Raw genomic sequence first — 24,711 nt, 5'->3', positions numbered from 1 at the left:
GGAGCCGGCCCTGACCCCAGGCATGTCTGTGTGGCAGCTAGTCCCTCCCGTTGCCATGGCTACACTATCTGTAATGTGCTAGCTTGTCTCCTGGAGCTGGGGATTACGTGCTGCTGGAAGTGTAGACAATACCTTATGGTTCTGTCCAGCGTTCAGCCCAACAGAGCTCTGATCTAAGCTGGATCCTTTAGCAGCCATATAGCACTTATGAAGCCCCCTGATTTCTCAAATACAGGGTGATGGCCTGGCTCCATCCCTGGTGTAAAATGTGATACACAGAGATGAAGGTTTTACAGGGAAATACAGAGGTGCATGGAAGGCTGAAGGAGTGAGCTCTGGTTTTAGACACACACTACAGACAACTAAGGGAAGGGCTGCAGAGATGACATGAATGGAGATGTGATGAGGTTTCTAACACAGCAGGGTCTCACCATTTTTCTTGAGTTACCGGCAGGTGTTTTCTGGCAAACTAAGTTAGGCAGCTATTCTCCAGGGCAGGAGACACGTGGGCCAAGTGACAGCCATGTTACATTCTGCTGCGTGGGTCTAGTACCGAGGGGAACGTTTTCAGAAGTGTCTGACTTACGAGTCCAAGGCCAGCTTTACAGTACAAACTGTTGTGTGGAACCTCCTCCCCCCGCTGACCTAGCTGGGCTGGCAAAACCCTCCACGTCGATGCCGCTTACACCAGCAAAAACTCCTGCTGGCAGTACAAGCTGCACCTTGGGTAGGGGGCCTAGCCAGGAGAGCCTGGGAGTGTAGACTAGCCAGATTTGCATGCGTAGTTAGGCACTCAGTGGGACCTACAAAAGTGCCTAAAGACCTTTGACAAGCTGATCCTAGGTCACCTTTGTAAATGAAACCTGATTGCTTTTGTAAAATGTTAGCCTAGGGCTTGGTCCCTTTCACCTCATGTACTGAGAACTCACCCAGATTTGGATGCGCAAGGACTGCAGGATTAGCTCCCTGGACAATAGTCTTCATATCCTCTCTGCCACTACTTGCCAAGGAAGAATGCAATCCATCTCAGATTGCACGGAGGGTAGATAAAGCTACTGCACAGCTTTGTACCTTCTTTGGAATCCATGAGCCAGTCAATTTAGATGGGGATAAGGCCCTGTGAGAGGATTTAACTACCTCACATAAATGTGCTCAGACTCTGGTACCAGAGTATTTATGGGTTATTTCCCCCTGGAGACTGCAGCTATAGCTGGTCAGTTCATTTAAATTACCTGGCGAGGCCAGGCTTCTAAATCCTGCACCATCTATGAGCTGGAATTGCTGGAGTCATTCCCCCACTGCCTGCACTTGGTTGTTTGGTCTCAGGAGGGCTAACAAGATCATCCAAAGCCCAAGATTTGGTGGTGATGGAGGACTTCAACTATCCAAATATATGTTGGGAAAATAACACAGCGGGGCACAGACTATCCAACAAATTCTTGGACTGCATTGCAGACAACTTTTTATTTCAGAAGGTTGAAAAAGCTACTGGGGGGAAGCTGTTCTAGACTTGATTTTAACAAATAGGGAGGAACTCATTGAGAATTTGAAAGTAGAAGGCAGCTTGAATGAAAGTGATCATGAAATCATAGAGTTTGCAATTCTAAGGACAGGTAGAAGGGAGAACAGCAAAATAGAGACAATGGATTTCAGGAAGGAGGATTTTGGTAAGCTCAGAGAGCTGATAGGTAAGGTCCCATGGGAATCAAGACTGAGGGGAAAAACAACTGAGGAGAGTTGGCAGTTTTTCAAAGGGACACTATTAAGGGCCCAAAAGCAAGCTATTCCACTGGGTAGGAAAGATAGAAAGTGTGGCAAAAGACCACCTTGGCTTAACCATGAGATCTTGCATGATCTAAAAAATAAAAAGGAGTCATAAAAAATGGAAACTAGGACAGATTACAAAGGATGAATATAGGCAAACAACACAGGAATGCAGGGGCAAGATTAGAAAGGCAAAGGCACAAAATGAGCTCAAACTAGCTACAGGAATAAAGGGAAACAAGAAGACTTTATCAATACATTAGAAGCAAGAGGAAGACCAAAGACAGGGTAGGCCCACTGCTCAGTGAAGAGGGAGAAACAGTAATAGGAAACTTGGAAATGGCAGAGATGCTTAATTACTTCTTTGTTTCGGTCTTCACCGAAAAGTCTGAAGGAATGCCTAACAGTGAATGCTAATGGGAAGGGGGTAGGTTTAGCAGATAAAATAAAAAATATAACAAGTTAAAAATCACTTAGAAAAATTAGATGCCTGCAAGTCACCAGGGCCCAATGAAATGCATCCTAGAATACTCAAGGAGCTAATAGAGGAGGTATCTGAGCCTCTAGCTATTATCTTTGGAAAATCATGGCAGACGGGAGAGATTCCAGAAGACTGGAAAAGGACAAATATACTGCCCATCTATAAAAAGGGAAATAAAAACAACCCAGGAAACTACAGACCAGTTAGTTTAACTTCTGTGCCAGGGAAGATAATGGAGCAAGTAATTAAGGAAATCCTCTGCAAACACTTGGAAGGTGGTAAGGTGATAGGGAATAGCCAGCATGGATTTGTAAAGAACAAATCGTGTCAAACCAATCAGATAGCTTTCTTTGATAGGATAACGAGCCTTGTGGATAAGGGAGAAGCTGTGGATGTGGTATACCTAGACTTTAGTAAGGCATTTGATACGGTCTTGCATGATATTCTTATCGATAAACTAGGCAAATACAATTTAGATGGGGCTACTATAAGGTGGGTGCATAACTGGCTGGATAACCGTACTCAGAGTTGCTATTAATGGTTCCCAATCCTGCTGGAAAGGCATAACGAGTGGGGTTCCGCAGGGGTCTGTTTTGGGACCGGCTCTGTTCAATAACTTCATTAACAACTTAGATATTGGCATAGAAAGTACGCTTATTAAGTTTGCGGATGATACCAAACTGGGAGGGATTGCAACTGCTTTGGAGGACAGGGTCATAATTCAAAATGATCTGGACAAATTGGAGAAATGGTCTGAGGTAAACAGGATGAAGTTTAACAAAGACAAATGCAAAGTGCTCCACTTAGGAAGGAAAAATCAGTTTCACACATACAGAATGGGAAGAGACTGTCTAGGAAGGAGTACGACAGAAAGGGATCTAGGGGTTATAGTGGACCACAAGCTAAATATGAGTCAACAGTGTGATGCTGTAGCAAAAAAAGCAAACGTGATTCTGGGATGTATTAACAGGTGTGTTGTGAGCAAGACACGAGAAGTCATTCTTCCGCTCTATTCTGTTAGGCCTCAACTGGAGTATTGTGTCCAGTTCTGGGCACCGCATTTCAAGAAAGATGTGGAGAAATTGGAGAGGGTCCAGAGAAGAGCAATAAGAATGATTAAAGGTCTTGAGAACATGACCTATGAAGGAAGGCTGAAAGAATTGGGTTTGTTTAGTTTGAAAAAGAGAAGACTGAGAGGGGACATGATAGCAGTTTTCAGGTATCTAAAAGGGTGTCATAAGGAGGAGGGAGAAAACTTGTTCACCTTAGCCTCTAAGGATAGAAGAAACAGCAATGGGCTTAAACTGCAGCAAGGGAGGTCTAGGTTGGACATTAGGAAAAAGTTCCTAACTGTCAGGGTGGTTAAACACTGGAATAAATTGCCTAGGGAGGTTGTGGAATCTCCATCTCTGGAGATATTTAAGAGTAGGTTAGATAAATGTCTATCAGGGATGGTCTAGACAGTATTTGGTCCTGCCATGAGGGTAGGGGACTGGACTCGATGGCCTCTTGAGGTCCCTTCCAGTCCTAGAATCTATGAATCTATGAGAGATGGCTCTCCCATGAGGCTAACACAATCAGAAAGATCTGAAATAAGCAGTGAGAAATCCTGTTACAAAGCCATTTTAAAGAGCCGTCCCTCCGCACACAGGGAAATGAGATAGGCAGGCTCACTCACCACGCAGTCTTCACAGATCTGACAAAGACAGCGTGGTCCAGAAGGAAGGTAACTAGCTTGGGAATCAGATTTGGGCTCAATTCCTGCCTCTGAGCTATCAGGTGACTCTGAGCAAGTCTGTGTGTCATGGTTGCCGGGGAGTATAATGAGGCTGCTGGCCCTTACATCGTCCTTTGTGAGACAGATCTATTGATGAGAAGTACCCCCTAGGAATCATCTCACCTGACACCACCAGTGGGGGTGGAGAGTATTGGAGCAGGTCAGCTTTTTGCCTTAGGAAAAGCAGCCACGGAACAGCTGACATTATAGCATACGAGTACAATACAGACGAAGCTTTGAATGTGCACTTTAAATGCATGAATATTTCACATCCCCTCTCCGTGGGAATCATTTGCTGCAGAGTATGTAGCAAACTCTCTGGGGAGAAGAATCAAGACGCATATTTAAAGATTCAACAACAGAGATCCACTAAAGAGCCACAGCTCTCCCTCTGGCCAGCATGCAGGCAGTACTAACCCAGCCCCACAGAGCACTGAAAGCAGCGTTTGTGGACTGCAGCAAGCTGCCAGAAGGCCCAGGGAACCACTCAAAAATTAATCATATAAAATAGAGAACTAAACCATTCCATGGCCTTTACCGATCCTTTACTGAAAGATCCCTGAGTCTTTACACGACAAAGGGTCAGAGTGGGGCAAGAGAAGCAAACTAGAGAGTAGTCTGCAAAAACAGTGATTCATGGATCATTTCAAAATTAAAAAACCTCTGAATAGTTAATTCCCCCCCTCTACCTGTTAATTATCACCCAGGAATGCAGGTGGCTTTGCTCCTGAATAGCAAGCACTCTCCGACAGCCTGCTCTTGGAGTTAGGGCAGGACTCTGAAATCTAAGAGCCTCCATCAAGAACACAGAGGGAGGTAATGAAACCCCTTCATTAAAATGCATTTCTCAGGAATAACCAGCTGTGCATGTTTCATGCACAGAGGCACCCGAGCAGCACTGAGCGAGATTGTTCCACGCAAAGGAAGCCCCCTGCCCTGGTTGTCTGGCAGACGTCAGGTCTGGGTTGTTGCAAAGCTGCATGGCTGGGAACAGCAGCCGGAAGAGGAACGCCTCACCTGCAGAAAGTGAGGAGGCTGGAGAACTAGCTTGTGGTTATTTGGGGGCCTGAGTGAAATGAGTGTACAGGGAGATGCCAGGTTAGTTCCTGATGGACAGGTGGCCACAGAATGATCAACACTAAAGGCCCAGTTCTGCAAATCCTTCACACACGAGGGTCTTGAAGGATCACAGGGCTAGGGGAAAGCAGGTTCCAGACAACTCTCTGCTCTTGGGATCAAATGGGGACATTGTCTGCATTGGGGATCATCCCCAATGCAAACCCCTAGCACAGTGAGGGGAAGCCAAGCATGGTAGCAATGCACTGGGTTTCAAGCAGGAAACACACCCACTACTTTCTGCATCAGCTTTGCCCATCTCCACGAGGTGTTTATACTGTTGCAGCTATGAGCAGTAACACAACTAGATCCTTAGTGTAGTCAATGTCTAACTGGGACCTGAGAGCTTTACATTAATCTACTGGATCTGAGTAAGGCCAATACAATGCCGCACGCTCCTGTCTGCCACCTTGAGAAATCCAAGAAGCAGGAACATCACTGAGCTGGAGAGCTTGCCTGAGGAATGCACCCATCATGCCATGTGCCACTTCCCGCCTCTCGCCACAGGTATGAGCAGCTCGATCGCAGCCTAAACTGTATGTTTCAGTTCTGCATACAAGGAATGAGCCATGGCTGGGAGGGAATAAGCTCAATGGCAAAGCCATTCTGACAACTAGAGGCCTGTGAGTATTTTCAAGAGCAGGAAGAGCTCCTGACACAGAGGGAGTTGGATGAAGCTCAGATATCATGAGGATAAGCTTGAGATGAAAACCTGGATGGAGATATCAGGCCAGACCTTGAGGTGGAGTGTAAATTGGTATCACTTGAAGTCAATGGAGCTCCTCTGCTTTTAGCAATAACTGAGGAAGGGGTTAGGTTCTACAGCTTATAACTAAGGCCTGTGGACTCCATTTCATAACCCTGGAACCTGCCATAAAATCCACCCCTTCCTGCAGAGCTGCGCTCCAGAAACTAAATTTTAATTTCAAAATAAAACTTTCTAGCCCTTATGATTGCAGAGGAAACATTCTGAAACTGAAGAGAGTGGTTTGACGCAGCGACATCTGTCAGAGGCTGCAGAGAGCCTGAAACAATACCTCTGCAAGGGATGTGAATGGCTCCATTCATGTCAATGACTCATTGACTCAAACTTAATGATGTAAGTTCCAGCATCAAATTTTTAAAAGTATTTTACTGCTGATCATGTTAATGTCCAGCTTATGAGCTTAGCCCAGTTCCAAACCATCCAAACCAAGAGCTCCAGCTGTCCTCCAGCCAATGGCCAAGACCTCCTGCTTTTCCCTGGCAACATCTACAACACAACTCTGCATTTTTAACGCAGAACGGATTTAGGGGCAAATTAATTGTATTTAATAGCAAACTAAATGAGAAGAGGTGCTGTCAGGACTATAGCATTCATTTTTATATTTAATTTAACAAGAACTATTCAAAAATTATCAGAAGCTGCTGCAAATATTTCTTGTCCGTCACACCACTCTCACAAAATTTAGGTCAGGTTGGCTTCAGAATACATAGTGGGCCCTTGGCGATGATAGGTGCAGCAGAACTCTTCTAGTGCAATAATACCTACCCTCTTACCTAGCACTTTCATCAGTAGATCTCAAAGCGCTTTACAATGGAAGTCAGTGTCATTATCTCCCCTTTACAGATGGAGAAACTGAGGCACAGAGCTGTGAAGGGACTAGATCCCAGGGCTCGAGGCCCAGTCCAGTTGTCTATTCATTAGGTCACACTATGGCTCCTATAGGATTGTATAGGCTGGTTCAAAACCCAGGAATGGAAGACTAGTGATAAGGTGACCCAGAGCCAATGGGAAATCTTTTTATGACTTCAGTGAGCTTTGGGATCATGCCCAAATGCTGTATGTTGATTTGTTATTTACAGTCATTTCCATCTATAGATAGTTTTGTCCCTGTTAAATTCTACAGGATTTCTCCATAAGGAGATGCTGACAGGGGGTTCCTGCTTTGAGCAGGGGGTTGGACTAGATGACCTCCTGAGGTCCCTTCCAAACCTGATATATTCTATGTTCAAGTGGGATTGGTAGATTTGCAGAGTACTAGAACAGATGGCAGAAATCTATAGCATATGACAGCAGAAAGTGGAGGAGGAAGCATGCTATAAACAAGAGTTGGTCAGTGGAGTGTATTTTTGGAATGAAGCATCAGAAAATAAACTGAAGGGGGAAAAAGGGGGGGAGGGGGAGAGATGGGAATTAGAAGTTTGGTTGCAGTCTACTGTGAGGACTCCACCCCCAAACAGCTTAAAGGAAACGCAGGGTCCAAATTGCAAACCAGGGCAGCCAGAAATGAATTCTTCACTAGAGAGAACAGGAGTACTCGTGGCACCTTAGAGACTAACAAATTTATTTGAGCATAAGCTTTCGTGGGCCACAGCCCACTTCATCGGATGCATGTAGTGGAAAATACAGTAGGAAGATATATATATACACACAGAGAACATGAACCAATGGGTGTTACCATACACACTATAAGGAGAGTGATCAGTTAAGGTGAGCTTTTATCAGCAGGAGAGAAAAAGAACTGTTTGTAGTGGTAATGAAAATGGCCCATTTCCAGCAATTGACAAGGAGATATAAGGAACTGTAGGGGGGAAAAATAAGGATGGGGAAATAGTTTTACTTTGGGTAATGGCCCATCCACTCCCAGTCTTTATTCAGGCCTAATTTAATGGTGTCCAATTTGCAAATTAATTCCAATTCGGCAGTCTCTCCTTGGAGTCTGTTTTTGAAGTTATTTTGTTGTAATATTGCGACTTTTAGGTCTGTAATTGAGTGGCCAGGGAGATTGAAGTGTTCTCCAACTGGTTTTTGAATGTTAGAATTCTTGACATCTGATTTGTGTCCATTTATTCTTTTGCGTAGAGACTGTCCAGTTTGGCCAATGTCCATGACAGAGGGGCACCGCTGGCACACATCACATTGGTAGATGTGCAGATGAACGAGCCTCTGATGGTGTGGCTGATGTGATTAGGCCCTATGATGGTATCCCCTGAATAGATATGTGGACAGAGTTGGCAATGGGCTTTGTTGCAGGGATAGGTTCCTGGGTTAGTGTTTTTGTTCTGTGGTGTGTGGTTGCTAGTGAGTCGCAATATTACTACAGTTCCTCATCAATTGCTGGAAATGGGCCATTTTCATTACCACTACAAACAGTTCTTTTTCTCTCCTGCTGATAAAAGCTCACCTTAACTGATCACTCTCCTTATAGTGTGTATGGTAACACCCATTGTTTCATGTTCTCTGTGTGTGTGTGTGTATATATATATATATATATATATATATATATATATATATATATATATATATATATATATATATATCTCTCTTCCTACTGTATTTTCCACTACATGCATCCGATGAAGTGGGCTGTAGCCCATGAAAGCTTATGCTCAAATAAATTTGTTAGTCTCTAAGGTGCCACAAGTACTCCTGTTCTTTTTGCGGATACAGACTAACACGGCTGCTACTCTGAAACCTGTCACTAGAGAGAGAATATTTATAAGCATTTGGATTGCGACCGTCAGCCCAAGCACATGCAACAAAATCCACCACCTCCCGCCCAAGCTTCCTTAAGAGTGATGTGCTCCACTGTGCGGCTCAGCCCTCCTCAAAGCTCTAGGAGGAGGATGGGCTTTGGTGCCCTTCAGAGCAGGTTGTGGATGGAGAGCCCTGTCAGGCCTAGTGCGAGTGGATTCCAATGTCAAGCCCCACATACTGTCGCACTCTGCCCCCCTCTACCAGTGGCTAGATTGATGGGTGACTGCAGCCTTAGCTGGGTCTTTAAGATCTGGAAGTCCCAGGTTCAATCCGTACTGCAGACAACCCACCAGCGTAACTCCAGCAACCCCCTTTTTGCCGCCTAATCTGCTCAGAAAGCGGGTGTGTGATCCTTTACATCTTTTACCACCACCGGTGGCCCTACTTGTTTTGCTGGCCCTGGCACCGAGCCCCCCACCCCCCCAAAAAGCCAGCCAGCGTGGAGCAAGAAGGCCCAGCAGCACAGCGCCTCTGGCTGTTGGCACCCAGGGCTACTGCCCTGCTCATCCACTCCTTAGCACGAGGCCACACTGCCTTTCTTAAGCCGTTTGACATTACTAGTCTAGACACAGCAGCTCATCCCAGAGGTGCCGGGGGCGAAATAGCCTTGGTGCCATTCCTGTAAGTAGGCAGCGCTCTGAGAGACCCCAATCGCTAGGTCAGTGCTATCACAAGCCGATGCCACTAACAGCAAACTGCGCTACTGGGTCATAGGCAGCATAGACGAGACCTGCCCCTCCCCCCATGACAAAGCTCACTTTGCTTGGGACAATTCGTATACAGGGCACTGCTGAGAGGAAGTTTGCAGCAGTCCATGTCCTTGCCCTTCACAAGCATTCAATCCAGAGCGCAGGTTCCACAGTGGTAGGCACATTTATTAGCAGCAGTAGGAAGACGTCATGCAACCTACTGTGGATGGTGCATTAGCGTTTTGAATAGTGACCCCGTGCCATGGAGACGCAGCACATGGAGATGTATAGAATATTTGCACAGGCTGGCAGAGGCTGTGAAGGACTTTTAACCAGAGTTGTAACTATTAAAGATAATTAGCATTCACATGGATAGGGACTGTCTAGTTCAGGGGTGGGCAAACTTTTTGGCCCAAGGGCCACATCTGGGTGGAGAAATTGCATACAGGGCTGGGGCAGGGGTGCGATGTGCAGGAAGGGGCTCAGGGCAAGGGGTTGGGGCACCGGAGGGGTGCAGAGTGCAGGAGGGGGCTCAGGGCAGGGGGTGGGGAGTGCAGGAGAGGTTTGGGGTGCGGGCTCCGGCACGGTGCTGCTTATCTGGAGTGGCAGCAGTGCGCAGCAGGGCTAAGACAGCCTCCTTGCCTCCCCTGGCCCTGCACCGCTCCTGGAAGTGGCCAGCACCACGACCCTGCAGCCCCTGGGAGAAGCGGGGGCAGAGGGCTCTGCGTGCTGCCCCCACCTGCGGGTACATCCCCCGAAGCTCCTATTGGCCGTAGTTCCCCATTCCCAGTCAATGGGAGCTGCTGGGATGCCTGCAGGCAAGGGCAGCGCACAGAGCCCTCTGCACCCCCCCCAGGGGGGCGCAGTGACATGGTGCCGGCCGCTTCCGGCAGTGGGGCAGGGCGGCAATCCCGTGGGCCACATCCAAAGCTCTGATGGGCTGGATCCGGCTCGTGGGCCGTAGTTGCCCACCCCTGATCTAGTGCTTGCACACACAGAGTACAGCACATAGGTGGGTAACAATATCGCTTCCATTTCAACTCTCACCGGAGAATCCCAAAGCACCTTCAAACACCCTCAAGGACCTTTCAGAAATGGAGGTAAAAGAAAGGTGATGTGACTTGCCTGTGATCATGCGCTGAGTCAGAGGCAGAGCACAGGAGTTGCAGCTCGCAGTTTGCTGTATGAGCCACTCGACCATGAAAGATCGCACCTAAGTGCAGAACACAAAGGAGAACCCAATAGAGGGAAAACAGTACCCCACCGGGCACATACAAAACTGGATTGAAAACCGGGGTGGGGGAATCTCTCACACAGGGTCTAGTTAGACTGTGGAATTCATTCCCTCAAGATGTTACTGAGGCAAAGAATTTAGCAAGATTTAAAGAGGAATTGGACACATACACTGGATAGAACAGCCCGAGATAGAGTAAAATAGTAAGAGGTTTTAGAATATTAACCTTGTTGCTTATTGGCTTAAACTGATCTTGAACGGTTAAGGATTAGAAAGACTGCACTGACGGGCAGATTTCCCCACACCTGCACCTCTCTCTATAGCGTCTAGTGCCAGCCAGTGTCAGAAACCAGATGGGCCATGAGTCTGACCCAGTACAGCACTTCCTGCATTCCTAAGGGAAGTTCCAGTCAGGTGAACCATCCTCTGGGTGCAAAAGGAGAGCAGCGCTGCCATCCAGCCCAGTAGCCACCCGGAGACGCCGTCACTGCCACTGGAATTGAATTAGAGCTTTTCATAGCAGGATGGAGCAGTCAGATGGAGTTTAACAACGAACAAAATTAGAGATTTCCATCTCACAGCCCAGTGAACATCCCACACCACCACCGGTGAGTCATGCCTTGAAGTGGAGCACAACTGGGGCAGCCTCACCCCCTTCAGGGCACATTGTGAAGCAATCAGCTAAGCTGGGGATGCTGACCCTGGAGAAGATCTGCAGCAGCTCTGGCTTCTGAGCATCCCCTAAATGAAGGGGAATTCTCACAATATGCTTCCTATGTAACAGCCACCGCCCCCCCCCCCACCATTTTAAAAGGGCACAAACACCATTTTCAATGTAGCCGATTTCAAATCTGTTTTGATCGATTTCTAATCACATGCTTTAAAAAAAACAAACCAAAACCAAACAAAAGCTGGGCAGTAACAAAGGAGTATTTTTAACCCCAAAATCCCAAGAGATCTGGGTTCTATTCCTAGCTCTGCCACTTACTCATTGGCTGACCGCTTTGTGCCTCAGTTTCCCCACCTATAAATGGCAAGGGCAATGCAAGCCTGCTTAGTGAGGAGAGGGGTTTCCAACATACAACTGACATAACTCTCCATCACAAGGGTGTCTCTCCGCCATGAGCTTAGAAGCCAGCGTCACCGAGATGACCACCACTTATAAGTTCCCCTCTGCTGAGTAACTGAGGTATCAAAAGACAAGAGCCATAGCACACTGAAATGGAGGAGTGGCAGGCAGAACCTTGCTTTGATGCGCTTAACGGGGAGGATACAGCTCCTCGTCTGCAACAGATGGAGGGGCAGGGTGGCGGTGAATAGAAAAAGGTGGTGTCATCTGGCACTGCTGGGCCCTTCACGCCATTGGAGGAAGGGGGCAGTACTCCTTGCTGGATTAAAGGCTCAGCCAGAGTGATGACGAGTCAGCCTCGGGACACGTCACCCCTCCTCATGCTCCAGGCCAGGATCAATTATTTGTATTATAGGAGTATCTGGAGGTCCCAACTGAGATGAGATGCTGCATAGACAATCCCTGCCCTGCGGGCTTTAGAGTCTACACAGACAAGGCAAAAGGAGAATAATCACCCCCCCTGTTCCAGATGAGGAACTGAGGGACAGAGATTCAGGGACACAGCACCTGGGACTGAACCGAGAGCCCCAGGCCAGCGCCCTACCCACCAGACCAACCTTTCCTCTCCAAGCAGCCATCAGCGGGCCACACTGCGATGTGTGCAATGCTCCACAGACAGCTGCCACAACAAGTCCTAATCAAAAAGGGCTCCCTTGAAGCAGAGAACTGGCTAGTCAGCTCCTTCCTGTCCCCTCCTCCTCCCTTCCCTCCAGAGCTGTCCCCTGCAGACTCCTCTCTCTTTCCCTCCCCGCTTTGATTCAGACACATTTAGGCTAATCCGATGGAATGCAAGTTAGCTCATGCAGAGACTTGGAACTCTATCCAGCCTGAATGCAAACCAGCTCCTGGTTCTCATCCGGCCCATGACACTGGGCCGGCTACAGTGATGGCAGGGAGCACTTGCAGCCACCTTCCTACTCCCCAGCAGCCAGGTACAAGGGCAGGGATATTTTGAATCCCTCTGGGCACTACCTCACAGCTAATCCGACCCAGGGGAAGGACACTCTTGAGCGGTTCTTTTTTACATACCTGTTGCCCGGATGGAATTAGACAGTGATCCAATGCCAAGGAGTTATTAGGCTAAGATACAGCTATCACCAGGATAAACGATCACCGAGCGCTCAGCCAAACACAAGCTGTGCTGGTTTAAATTCAATCTGTTTAGTTAAACCAGTGCGACTTTTTGTGCAGGCACATTATTATAGCAGTCTAGAACAGCTTCACTTGCACCTGTACGTTTACAGCTCAGCTGATATAAACCAGGTATAATCTGTACAAAACCCCATCACTCCATTAGTTTAACTGGGCCAACGGTGTGTACAGACTGGGTCAGAGTAAACGGAGTTGCCTCCTGTTACCCTGATGAATGGTAATCTTGTGCCGATTGGATAGGAGATGCTAGGTCAGCAGGCAAACACCCACAACAAACATGGTGGCATACTTTCTGCCCCCTGACCCCACCCCTTCCACCAGTCACCTCAGCAGTTCTTCAGTCTCCCTGACAAAAGGGCTAACTCCTCCTCTTAATTTAACGGGTGTCATCGATGGATTACATGGGGTGAAGACGAGTCTTATGGATAAGGGAGAAGCTGTGGATGCAGTATACCTAGACTTTAGTAAGGCATTTGATAGGGTCTCGCATGATATTCTTACCGATAAACTAGGCAAATACAATTTAGATGAAGCTACTATAAGGTGGGTGCATAACTGGCTGGATAACCGTACTCAGAATTGCTCTTAATGGTTCCCAATCCTGCTGGAAAGGCATAACAAGTGGGGTTCCGCTTTGGGACCGGCTCTGTTCAATATCTTCATTAACGACTTCGATATTGGCATAGAAAGTACACTTAAGTTTGCAGATGATACCAAACTGGGAGGGATTGCAACTGCTTTGGAGGACAGGGTCATAATTCAAAATGATCTGGACAAATTGGAGAAATGGTCTGAGGTAAACAGGATGAAGTTTAATAAAGACAAATGCAAAGTGCTCCACTTAGGAAAGAAAAAATCAGTTTCACACATACAGAATGGGAAGAGACTGTCTAGGAAGGAGTACGGCAGAAAGGGATCTAGGGGTTATAGTGGACCACAAGCTAAATACGAGTCAACAGTGTGATGCTGTAGCAAAAAAAGCAAACGTGATTCTGGGATGTATTAACAGGTGTGTTGTGAGCAAGACACAAGAAGTCATTCTTCCGCTCTACTCTGTTAGGCCTCAACTGAAGTACTGTGTCCAGTTCTGGGCACCGCATTTCAAGAAAGATGTGGAGAAATTGGAGAGGGTCCAGAGAAGAGCAACAAGAATGATTAAAGGTCTTGAGAACATGACCTATGAAGGAAGGCTGAAAGAATTGGGTTTGTTTAGTTTGAAAAAGAGAAGACAGAGGGGACATGATAGCAGTTTTCAGGTATCTAAAAGGGTGTCATAAGGAGGAGGGAGAAAACTTGTTCACCTTAGTCTCTAAGGATAGAAGCAGCAGCAATGGTCTTAAACTGCAGCAAGGGAGGTTTAGGATGGACATTAGGAAAAAGTTCTTAACTGTCAGGGTGGTTAAACACTGGAATAAATTGCCTAGGGAGGTTGTGGAATCTCCATCTCTGGAGATATTTAAGAGTAGGTTAGATAAATGTCTATCAGGGATGGTCTAGACAGTATTTGGTCCTGCCATGAGGGCAGGGGACTGGACTCGATGGCCTCTCGAGGTCCCTTCCAGTCCTAGAATCTATGAATCTATGGCAGCTAGGTCAGACTGGGCATGGAGATGAGGAGCTGTGAAAGGAGTAGGCCAGGGAGAAGGGATTTGTCCTACTCCATTATGGTTAAGAAGAGAGCCAGTCATTGCACAGATCTGAGAGCAGTGATCTGCATGGCAGACAGTGCCAGCTCCAGCCCAGGTACAGTAGAGACCAGCTCACTGGATTAATCTTTGCTCATTGGCAGAGGAAGGGATTGGTGAGCCATTAGGCCTCAGCCAGTGCAGCAAACAGAATAAGCCAACAGGTATTTCAATAATAGTTTTATCCTGATAGGAGGCAGTAGCAGGTCTAATAGTTAGAGCAGGGGACTAGGAAGGGGCTTGCTGTGTGATCACGGTAAGTCACTTCACCTCTGTGTCTCTATCCCAGTGTTGGAGGTGCTGTGTTTGAGGGGGGAGAGGAAGTGAAAGCAGCACTACTTACCACCTTTGGGAAAGTCTTGTGTTATTGGGATGAAGACTGCGGTAAGTGCCAGCTATTAGAAAAGGCCTGTCCTTCAGCTCCCCACGCAGGCGAGACGATCAGAGGGCCAGGAGCAGGTTGATCTTTAACACTGGGATCTGAGCAGCATACTTTTGAACACTGTGTACTTCAAATGATTGCTACAACCACCAAAAAACTAGTCAACTAAATCAAATCCCCTCTTGTCCTGCTTGTGTGGCTAAAGGGGAAGCCAAAGCATTATGGACACAGCAGAAGAGATGGGTCCCATGGCCAGTGACAAACTCCTCTGCTCAGCAGGTTCAGTACAGAATGAAATCTTCAGCAACAATCTTGTAACTGAGACAGAGGCCACTGGTCCACAACACACAATCCTGACCTAAGTGTCTACTGTGCTCCACTCAACCGTTTTACAGCTTCTTCTTCCTTCCAGGGATGTAGAGAGAGCTGGCTTCCATAGGCGCAAGGAAGATTACAAGACCTCAGCAATCCCCAGCTCATAGCTCAGCTAAAGCAGCACATGCCAGCTCCACTGCAGCCGTAGCTCTTTCTACTCCACTGGGTTATCGACAGCTGATGCTCAGTCTACCAATGCAGAGAGTAAGTGACCGTTGCAGACCTTTCCCTATCCACTCTCACGCTACACCAGGACAGGAGACTGCTTATCTACTGGTAGTCACATAGTAAAATCCTGACCCCACTGAGGTGAACGGGAAAACTCCCAATTGATTTCAAAGGGACTTAGATTTTACCCTTAGCATTTACATATTCTACATACAGCACTGGGGCACAGGGAGAGAAAGTGGGCAGGACTATGGCAGTCCAGACCTTCCCCCATTCTCTCCAACCCAACCACATGGGGCCAGAAAGCCCAGATCTGTATAAAAGCTTTTACTCCCCTGGAGACACAGCAGAGGCTGGGAAAGGGATTCCACTTCAACTTGGAGTTGAGAACAGGAGTAAATGCAGTACATACCTGAGAATAGGACAGCTTTCCCCAGCTTACTCTCTCCTCTACTCCATTTCTGGGCTCCCTCTTGTGTTCAGAAGGGTGTGTTGCATCGGCTCCTGCTCTATTCAATGAAGGTGAGATTATTGCTGTCTATACTCCTCCACAAGCTTTCAAGCAGAAGGACAGTGACTTTCAAAGACAGACTGAAAAGCAATGATAGCAGGTGTCCAAGGCTGCCGTAATGGAAAGAGGGGTGGATTTTCAGGTAAGTGGCTGACGGGGGTGGTGGTATGGATATCAATGACCACCTGAGCTGCGGCCATATCGGCGACACCAGCTGCGGCCAGCCAGTGCGGAGTGATGTGATCAGCTAGTCTTCAGCAGGTTCAGATACATAAACACCCTGTGATCTCTGCTCTGAGCGGAAAGTACTGATCAAGTTTCAATAGCTCCTGCTGGCCAATATCTTGGGCTGGCCCAGACACCACACTGAGGCTATGTCTACACTACTGCAGTAAGTCGACCTAAGTTACGCTACTCCAGCTACGTCAATAACGTAGGTTGACTTACTGCAGTGTCTACACCGCGCTGGGTCAACAGGAGACACTCTCCCATCGACTTATCTTACTCTTCTCGTTCAGGGTGGAGTACCAGAGTCGACAGGAGAGTGATCTGTGGTCCATTTGGTGGGTCTTCAGTAGACCTGCTAAATTGACCCCCCCAGTGCATCGATCCAGCTGTAGTGTAGACATAGCCTGAGGAAACTCAAGCTGCTGGAATCCTTGGCTGCCACTTAGTTAACAAACAACCCCTTTGGGGTCCTGCAGTGGGGAAATGCACCTGTATAAACCCTGCTCTGGTTCCTCCCCTGCAGGCCACATGACTGAACATCAGCCATAAACTCAGGGGAAAGGGCTGAACTGATGCCAGAGGTGGAAGAAGTGTGTCCAAGTGGCAAGGCAATTTAGCAGCCAAGCATCAGAGGCAGCAGAAACCAGCATAGAAGGAGTATCTGTCACTCAGAGCCATTATTTCCCTGTCCCCATCCTCTGCACAGAGCAGATTGATGGGAAGATGTCACCTTTATTCAATGTTACCTCTTTTAAAACACAAGTAAACATACGAGATATATATATTTACTGTAGGGATCTGAAAACTCGCACCAAACACTTCTATTTAAGGGTGGTCAATTGCTTTTATTATTATTTCTGGAGGGGGAAAGAACATTAGTGTCACTGATTTCCAAAGGCAGAACCCCTGCCCCTCCCTCCCCCCTACAGAAGCAACAAATAGGAAAAGCCTTAAATGCTCAGCAGAGAAACAGCCGTGCCCCACTTCTGCTGGGATTGCCGTAGCTGATGAGAGTTACATGGGCCCTAAGGGCACAAACATTCCAGATGCCACCCACTCCCCTGACCCATCAAAACCTATACTGGAAACAGTGATGGGGAGGGAGTCTGTTCGGATGGCTGATCACACCTGCTGTTGTGGTTAAGGAATCGGAACAGCACAAACACTGGAGGGGGAGTCTCACAGCGACAGCAACGGAAGCCCGATGTGTCCCAGGGCAGTTAGCAAACCAGTCAAACATGAGGAAACTCCTTCCTGGAAAGCTCAATTCAAGGACCGGCATCCCATGGTGATGGGAGGATTATAATGAATATTGGCATATGATTTGGTACATCCCTTATTAGTCTTCAGAGCCATCTCCTATGGAGTCACCGTGGCCCTAATACTAACAATGAGTATTTTGTCCTTCCTTGTGTTAATTCTGAGTGTGCATTATGTCCCCCAGAGATGGTAACAGCCCTCTTCATAGCAGTTGTGGGTACAGGCTGTGACTTCCAATGGTACTTAGCCCCCTAGGCTCTTTAACAATCCCAACCAGACTGAGGAAATACACGCTGAATGGAGGGTTTGCAGTGCAAGAAAAGGGGCTATTCTGTTCCAAGACAGATTACTCCTACTAACCCCCTACAGCCTAGGAAGAGATCAAACCCTCTGCTTAAGGGTACCTCAGTGTTTGGGGGTAAACTCAAACTAGCCTTTTAAAGGAACAGATGACCTCTACTGAGATATCTGTTCCAGGTCTGGAACTGCACTATCCCTTATAGAACCTGAGGGCTTGCAGGGGGAAGGGAATGGAGCTTGTATCCGCAGAACAAAGAAAAGCAAGTGCCTTGGTCAGTTAAATTTCAAAGGGGGAAGGAGAGCTCTAAATGGAGATTTGCCACCTTGAAAAAAATACTCAAGGCATCAATTCATCATTAACTAGCTGCCTTCAAAGCTGTCCACTCTGCAGACACAAAGCTTTCGGCAAGTTACAGAACAACTTGATCTGCAGAGGCAGAGCCCCAAATCATTTCCAACTCCTGTTACACCTCCCCCAGCCTCCCAAATTCCCACAATCCCCCCCCGGTTGAGACCTTGTGCCAAGCTTCAGCAAAGAGTCCCTTTTTATTGTCCACTCCTAGAAATAAGGGAGGCTCAGAGGCACATTAAGCACAAATCAGCACAAGTGATGGAAAAATCCAGAAGCAAGCAGGACTGGAAGCAAATCCACCCCAAGTAACAGGTCACCATGAAAGGAGGAGGAAGAAGCGGTGCTTCAGCATAGCTGTCCCATCAGAAGAGGGGTTATTAGCGATGAATTCTTCACCAGACAACACATGTGTTTAAATGCAAGAGACCCATCACCGCTGTCTTCCCAGGGCTGGGCTTGGCGATGTAGCACAAGCCGTACTTAAGCACCAAAGTGTTGATTCATTTATTTGGCTGGGAAGGTCGGGGGAAATGGATTTGAAGATAGTAATGAGACTCAATGGGCACTGCCTTCCCACCCAGATTCTCACGCACGCTCTCTTAATTTCAGTAAGAGTACAAGGGCAAAAAACAGGGCTCTTAAAAGGGGCAACGTCAGCAAAGAGGACACTGCATTACTTCACATGAAAGAATTCTACACTGATGCATTGAATCGCAACAAGATCCCTCCCCCTGCCCCCCTCTCCTCCCACCCCATCCCCAAAGAGCTGAAGATGGAATGTTAGGCTCTGCCGCTCACACCATTTTCAGCATCAGGGGGGCGCCAGTTTGAAGTTTCCAGAGTATCTTGATCTTGCATTTGTTCCTTCCAAGGTCAAGAGGAAACATGCACACAGGTTCTGGTCCCCATTTCCTCATTTGGGATGCGGGAGGAGAGAGAGGAGGATGAGGTGGGTGCCTCAGTTCTTCAGAATGGTTTCATATGCTTGGTAAACATACTGGGATACCTCGGGCGCTCGGCACTTCAGAGACAGCTGCACGGAAAGAGGGAAAAACAACTCAATGGCACCTTACTTAGCACTGCAAGGGAGGCACTCACTTTCAACTCGCCAGCAGTTAGTAACTGGGGCACTGGATCAGAATCTCCAGCGAAAGGTTTGTGGGTGGGTGAAGAGAAGCATGCTAAAGACCTAGTGGAATGGCCATCCAAAGCCTTCGAAGAAAACCTCGAAAGCTTTCGGTGCCATGATGTGCAGCAAAGCCAAGCCTCCGATGCCCTGCCACTCAACCGGGCGTTGGCTTCCAAAGGCCAAACTTCACCTCCATCCCACACAGACCAGCCAACGTCTCCCCTCGTTGTTGTAAAACTGACTTCAGAGATACTGAGTCAGGAGACTAACGTTAGAGACAAAAGTTATTTAGGCTAAAGAAATTGATTCCCACATTTAACGTCACCCGCTTGCTTCCCTTCCCGATTTGGGTCCCATCCATCCATTCCCTCACCCAGCATCATTCCCCAGGGCAGGTTGAGAGGCAGAGTTGCCTGCAAGCCATATGCATGTGATCTATAGGCACAAAAGGTGTAGGGAGCACAAATGAGCTAGAGACAGTCACTCGCGCATGCACGCACACTCCCTACCTCTGCCTGTTCGGGGCTTTGAACTGTTGGCTGTTAATACATTATTCACCTGGGTAGAAACCTGAAGTGTTATGTCTCATCTTTAATTGAAACTAATGCCTTGAAGTTACTTACCAGATAAGATTAAAATTTACACAATTCTCTTTGGTTTGAGCTCAATTAGTTCCTAAAACCAGAAATGAACGGGAAAGAAGAAATCCAGAACACAACTGGCAAGGTCCACTTAGGGGTTAGACACAGGGTGTAGTCACTAGGGCAAGGTTTTTCATTTTGGGGTGTTTGTCTGGAGACACCATAAGATGGGCCTGATGTTCAGAGGGTGGGTGCTTGGCACTTAAGCAGGCCCCTTTAAGGCTACTCAAGCTATGCATCCAAAATGGCTAGTCACTTTTGACAGTCTGGGCCAAGCCATGCTCTGCTAGCATTTTCCAGGAGTGGGTGTGTGAGAGAGAGTGAGAGTGTGTGTGTGTGTCATTTTATGTGTTTCTCGCTTCCCCCAGCCCCCTTCCAAAACCTTCTGTGGTTGGATCTACCATGCATCAGCGGCCCCATGCTACTCAGGGTGTGCTGGAGGCAGCAACAGCATGAGGGAAAGAAATGAAATGAGGCAGACAGGAGAAGGTAATATCAGGGGTGAAATGATGAGAGCAGCTGTATACAGCGAAAAAAAGGGGGGGAAAAATATAGTCTGCTAACCTCCAAATCCTGCAACATCAGGGGCAGGCCAGCGGTGGGCATGCAGCAACAAAACATACAGAGAAATGTGAACCCAGATGCAAACGGAGAGCTCATCAGAATGCAACAGAACAAAAAAACTGCCAGGGGAACCTCTCCAGCCAGTTTCAGCTGGGGCTGGCTGAAACAGCTCACCACATTCTGATGACTGAGCACTCATGTCTCAGACAAGGTGAGTGCAGGGCTAATTGCAATCATCTGTGTTCGGGTTAATTCTTTGCAGCTGCTGTTGTCTGGCTCTCTATGGTCCAGGATACATGCTCAAGGGATTTTTTTTATTTTTTTTTAAAAGGAATCAGTCTGAATTTAAAGGAACACTATGAAAGTAAGCATTTTCCTTACTTGTGTTAGTTACTAACACAGTACAAATGATTTGAGCTGTCTTAATCTAATACGCTTCCCCAGTGTTTATCCTGTGTCACTATAACCTGTCCAACAACTCAGCTGGTACAGTCAGTGAAGGGTTCTGCCCCCGCCCAGCCCGTTCCAATGAGCACCTGTACAAGGGCCAGGGGAAGCTGAGCTCAGGTTAACCCCTTGCTTATCAGGAAGTGCCACTGCAGATCACCCAGCTTAACAACAAGGCAGACTGGCCAATGACATCACCCGTTCTCACACACTAACACAAGGCTGCTGTGTTGGGGGTTGCCAACACCACAGAGGAATGTTTACTGAAAGGGAAATCTGAATCAGGGCCAACTTTCTAAGCAGAGGAGGCGGGGAACAAGCCTGGTGTCTTGAGGAGTACTAGTAGGGCTGCCAAAAGTCCCTAATCACAAGGGACATCCCTTATTTCTTCACCTCTGTCCAACAAGACGGGGAATTGCTGAGTGATGCAAAAAGCAGCATGAAATAACCCTGGCCAATGGAGGTGAGTCCTGCTTAGTGTGGGGTGGGGCGGGAGTGCTAAGAGAACAGGCCCTTATTTTTGAAATACGTTGGCAACCCTATGTGCTAGCCTATTTTGGAACAGGAGGGAGGAGCTGGTCTTACCGTGAAACTGGGACTGCCGGGTTGGATTCGTAGCTCTGCCAGGACCCAGATCCCATTGGTCAGTTTGAGAGACTGGTACAGCATGTCTTGGCCCTCTACGTTCCTCTTGGCTACGGTGAAGATGTTGCTGCCTTGAAGCTTGCTGCTAACAGCATCTGGGTGGATAGACAGACGCAGGTGAGTTGCTATGGCTAGGAGCACTGGAAATACTGTCAGCTGGATGTCACCATGCAGTGTGCTGCAGGAACCAGCTGTTTCTGGTTAGAAGGCCTGGAACATACACACCTTGCTTAAAAGAGGATTGAGATCCCAGATCAGTAAGAATCTGTGTGAAGTCTTTGAATTTAAAGCCAAATATGTGACAAGCAGTTCCTTTGTTTGCCTGCCAAAACCCAAATTCAGGGGTCTGTTTCTCTTAGCACATGGCACTAAGCTGCAGAAACAGCTGCTCTGCTCCCCCGACTCGTAAGCCAACCTTCCTCCCAGGAGTGACTCCTAGGCAAATATACTGTCCAAGCAAATCCACAGCACTACAGCGTACATACGCATATTCTCTGCATCATTCACTGCAGACTTATGGTGGAAGAAGCTGAGACTTCACCAGCAGTTCCTTAACAGACTCCTGCTAAGGATGAGCAAGCCTCGAAGCCAGCATCCTTATGCCATATAGTGACTCTTACAGGGAGGAGCGGGGCCGAGCTTAGCTGGGCCCCCCACAGACAGGGTCAATTCACTATTTCCTGGCACCCTGAGAAGGGCTCGATTTAGACACCGCCTGGAGTTCGTGGCTTTTGTGACGGAGGCAGGAGTCTCTAGGCGAACGCAAGGGCAGCTCATTTCAGGCAACCATTACTGAGCGGCAGTAGCATTTGCTCACTTCTGTCCCAAGCTGGATTGCACTAAACAGCTCAGCGTGAAATGCTCTGTATCTCGTTACCAAGTCTCTCAGCCACTCGGTCTCCTCTACCTTTCATTCCATAAAGGTCAGTACATCGTGCTGCACTGGAACAAGCAGCAGGGACAAATGGATTTGGTCTGCATTGGTTTTTCACCCTCTTGATTCCTGCTGTGTCAAAACGGACGTCTGACCCCAGACAGAAAACAAGGACTAACAATCCCATCCAGTCAAGGCAGCCACAGCTGCTTGGAAACAAGAGGATAGGGAGGTGTGGGAGGAAATGAAATGAGATTTGCTCTCTGATTACACAGCAGGAGTTTATCTGATCTAGAACTGTCAGACAGCACTAGGGCACAATTAATGGTCTCTGCTTTGGCAAGGGGCAGGTAATTCAGGCGCTAATGGGTTGCTGCAGAAAGAGAACCTCACCGGGCAGCAGGGAAGGACCTGTTTGCCCACAACCTCCCCACAGGAAGGGGCAGCACTGGAGCATTCAGCGAGCACCCTGGTTTGACGGGGCTCCATGGGTGCATTACAAAGCAGTGATCTACCCCACTGACTCTTAATCAAGTCAAGTCATCTCTGCTTGGCAATACCTGCTGTCACTCCACAGGAAATCAGAGCCAGAGGGTGGGGAGCAATTGGCACTGGCTTTGAAAAAGTATTGCTTTTGGCTCTACAGATGTGGATTATTCCAACCAATAGGTTTTTACAGCCTGCAGACACTAGGTACAGCCCAAACCAACTCAACACTAAGCTGAGTTTGGGCCCCATTTGGAAGGAGCTGAACTACTGGAACTCACCTGCACTGAGAGGACAATCTTTGATCTGGAACTGGGCTTCATTCTCATTTGGAATGTCCTTCCAGGTGGCCAGGAACATCTGCCGCTCTGGAAAGGGAGACAAGTAGGTACACAGCGTGAAATCTGTGGGATCAGCCACCTCACTTGCACATCAGCTCCAGACAAACAACTCTACCCAAGCCCCTTAAGGAAGGGCTCCCCTCCTTTCCACAGACACCCACAGGGAGTAGCCTCCAGCAATCTATGGAAGGAGGTCAGCATCAATACTTTATTCCCTTAGGATTTGTCTACATGGGGACACTTGGGAAATTAATCCAGATTAACTAAAGGTGTGAACTGAAAGTGGATTAGCTGCGTTAAACCCCTGTGTGGACACTCATTCAGAATGAAGTGGCTTTAATTCAGATAAGTTTAATTAATTGCCAAAGCATACACCCGCCCTGTTTAAAGTATTTCATTAGAAGAAGAAGAAAAATAGTAATGATACAAGAAAAACATGACTGGACAATCCTGGCTTTGAACAATGAGGGCAGAACTGTACTGGAGCACGGCTGAATCTAGCACTGTTCTGCTACATCCTTGCTTAATTTTTCAGCATGGTTGTAGTGTCTTGTGTAGATGGGTGTGCCCGCGCACACGTGTATATTTTTCACACACACACACACACACACACACACACACACACACTCTCTCTAGAGGACTCCTAGAAGGGTCAGAATCAGATGAAGGTGGGGCTTGGCTCTAGTTATGCTCAGTAACTGTCTCCAGTCCTTTCCCAAGCCCTGCTGTGGAAAGTGGTGGAAGAGAAAAGCAGTGAGGACCAATGGCTTGATAAGGGGCAATTCAGCCCTAACTCCAGGCTTACTGAGGCAGAGGTTAACTCGGCTCTGACGCCTCCCGCCCTGTTCATCAGAGCTCAGCCCTGCGGTGTGACATTCCCAGATTCATTCTCCTCATTTCTCTTAAAATGAGTCCCAAGAGTCATGAACTACAGGGCTAGAAATACCACACTGTAAGGATTCTATCTGAACAGGATACAGCATCAGCTAAGGATCAGCAGTGGAATTGCATCTATACAGGCAACATTTCTGTACTGCCTACAGGCGTTCTCACACTATCGCCCCTCTTCCATTTACTCACTCACCCACACCTTGTCTCGTTACCTTCTCCCACAAGTCCAGGATAGAGAACCCCATCAACTCACCCATCTTCCCATCTTCCACAAAGAGGATGTGCAGTGGGTACAAGGTGCTGAAGTAGAACACATCAATGTTGTTCTTCACTGCAACCTGGTACCAAGGGGAGAGAGGGTGTTAGCTTCTCTTCCTGATCTAGCCCAGGAAGGCAGTTCGCAGGTGAAACACGACATGACATACACTGATGTATCTGATGCAAGGCACAGGGTCTAGTGGAATCAGCACAGAGCTGGGAACCAAGAACTCCTGGGTTCTAATCCCAGCCTTTAATCTCCTAGGCAAAGAGTTAAACTGGTCACATGGTGCTCACAGTGGCTGAGCACTG

The 24,711-nt window shown here is 47.7% G+C and overlaps 1 protein-coding gene across 7 annotated transcripts in view; it reads right to left on the bottom strand.

Moving 5' to 3' along the window:
- Positions 1-17,035: 17,035 nt before the first annotated feature.
- Positions 17,036-24,711, bottom strand: part of AP1B1 (adaptor related protein complex 1 subunit beta 1) — a 68,088-nt gene continuing 60,412 nt past the window's right edge. For all 7 annotated transcript variants that reach the window (XM_065568177.1, XM_065568172.1, XM_065568173.1 and 4 more), the window contains 4 exons: positions 24,395-24,479; positions 23,191-23,277; positions 21,490-21,644; positions 17,036-19,156 (listed from right to left, as the gene is read on the bottom strand). In XM_065568177.1, coding sequence (XP_065424249.1) covers positions 19,082-19,156; positions 21,490-21,644; positions 23,191-23,277; positions 24,395-24,479 — 402 coding nt within the window. In that variant the 3' untranslated portion in view covers positions 17,036-19,081. The remainder of the gene's footprint in view (positions 19,157-21,489; positions 21,645-23,190; positions 23,278-24,394; positions 24,480-24,711) is intronic.

Source organism: Chrysemys picta, chromosome 15, assembly GCF_011386835.1.
Source record: "Chrysemys picta bellii isolate R12L10 chromosome 15, ASM1138683v2, whole genome shotgun sequence".
Lineage (NCBI taxonomy): Eukaryota > Metazoa > Chordata > Testudines > Emydidae > Chrysemys > Chrysemys picta.
The sequence above is the reverse complement of the archived record's forward strand: the minus strand, read 5'-3'. Positions and strand labels throughout refer to the sequence as shown.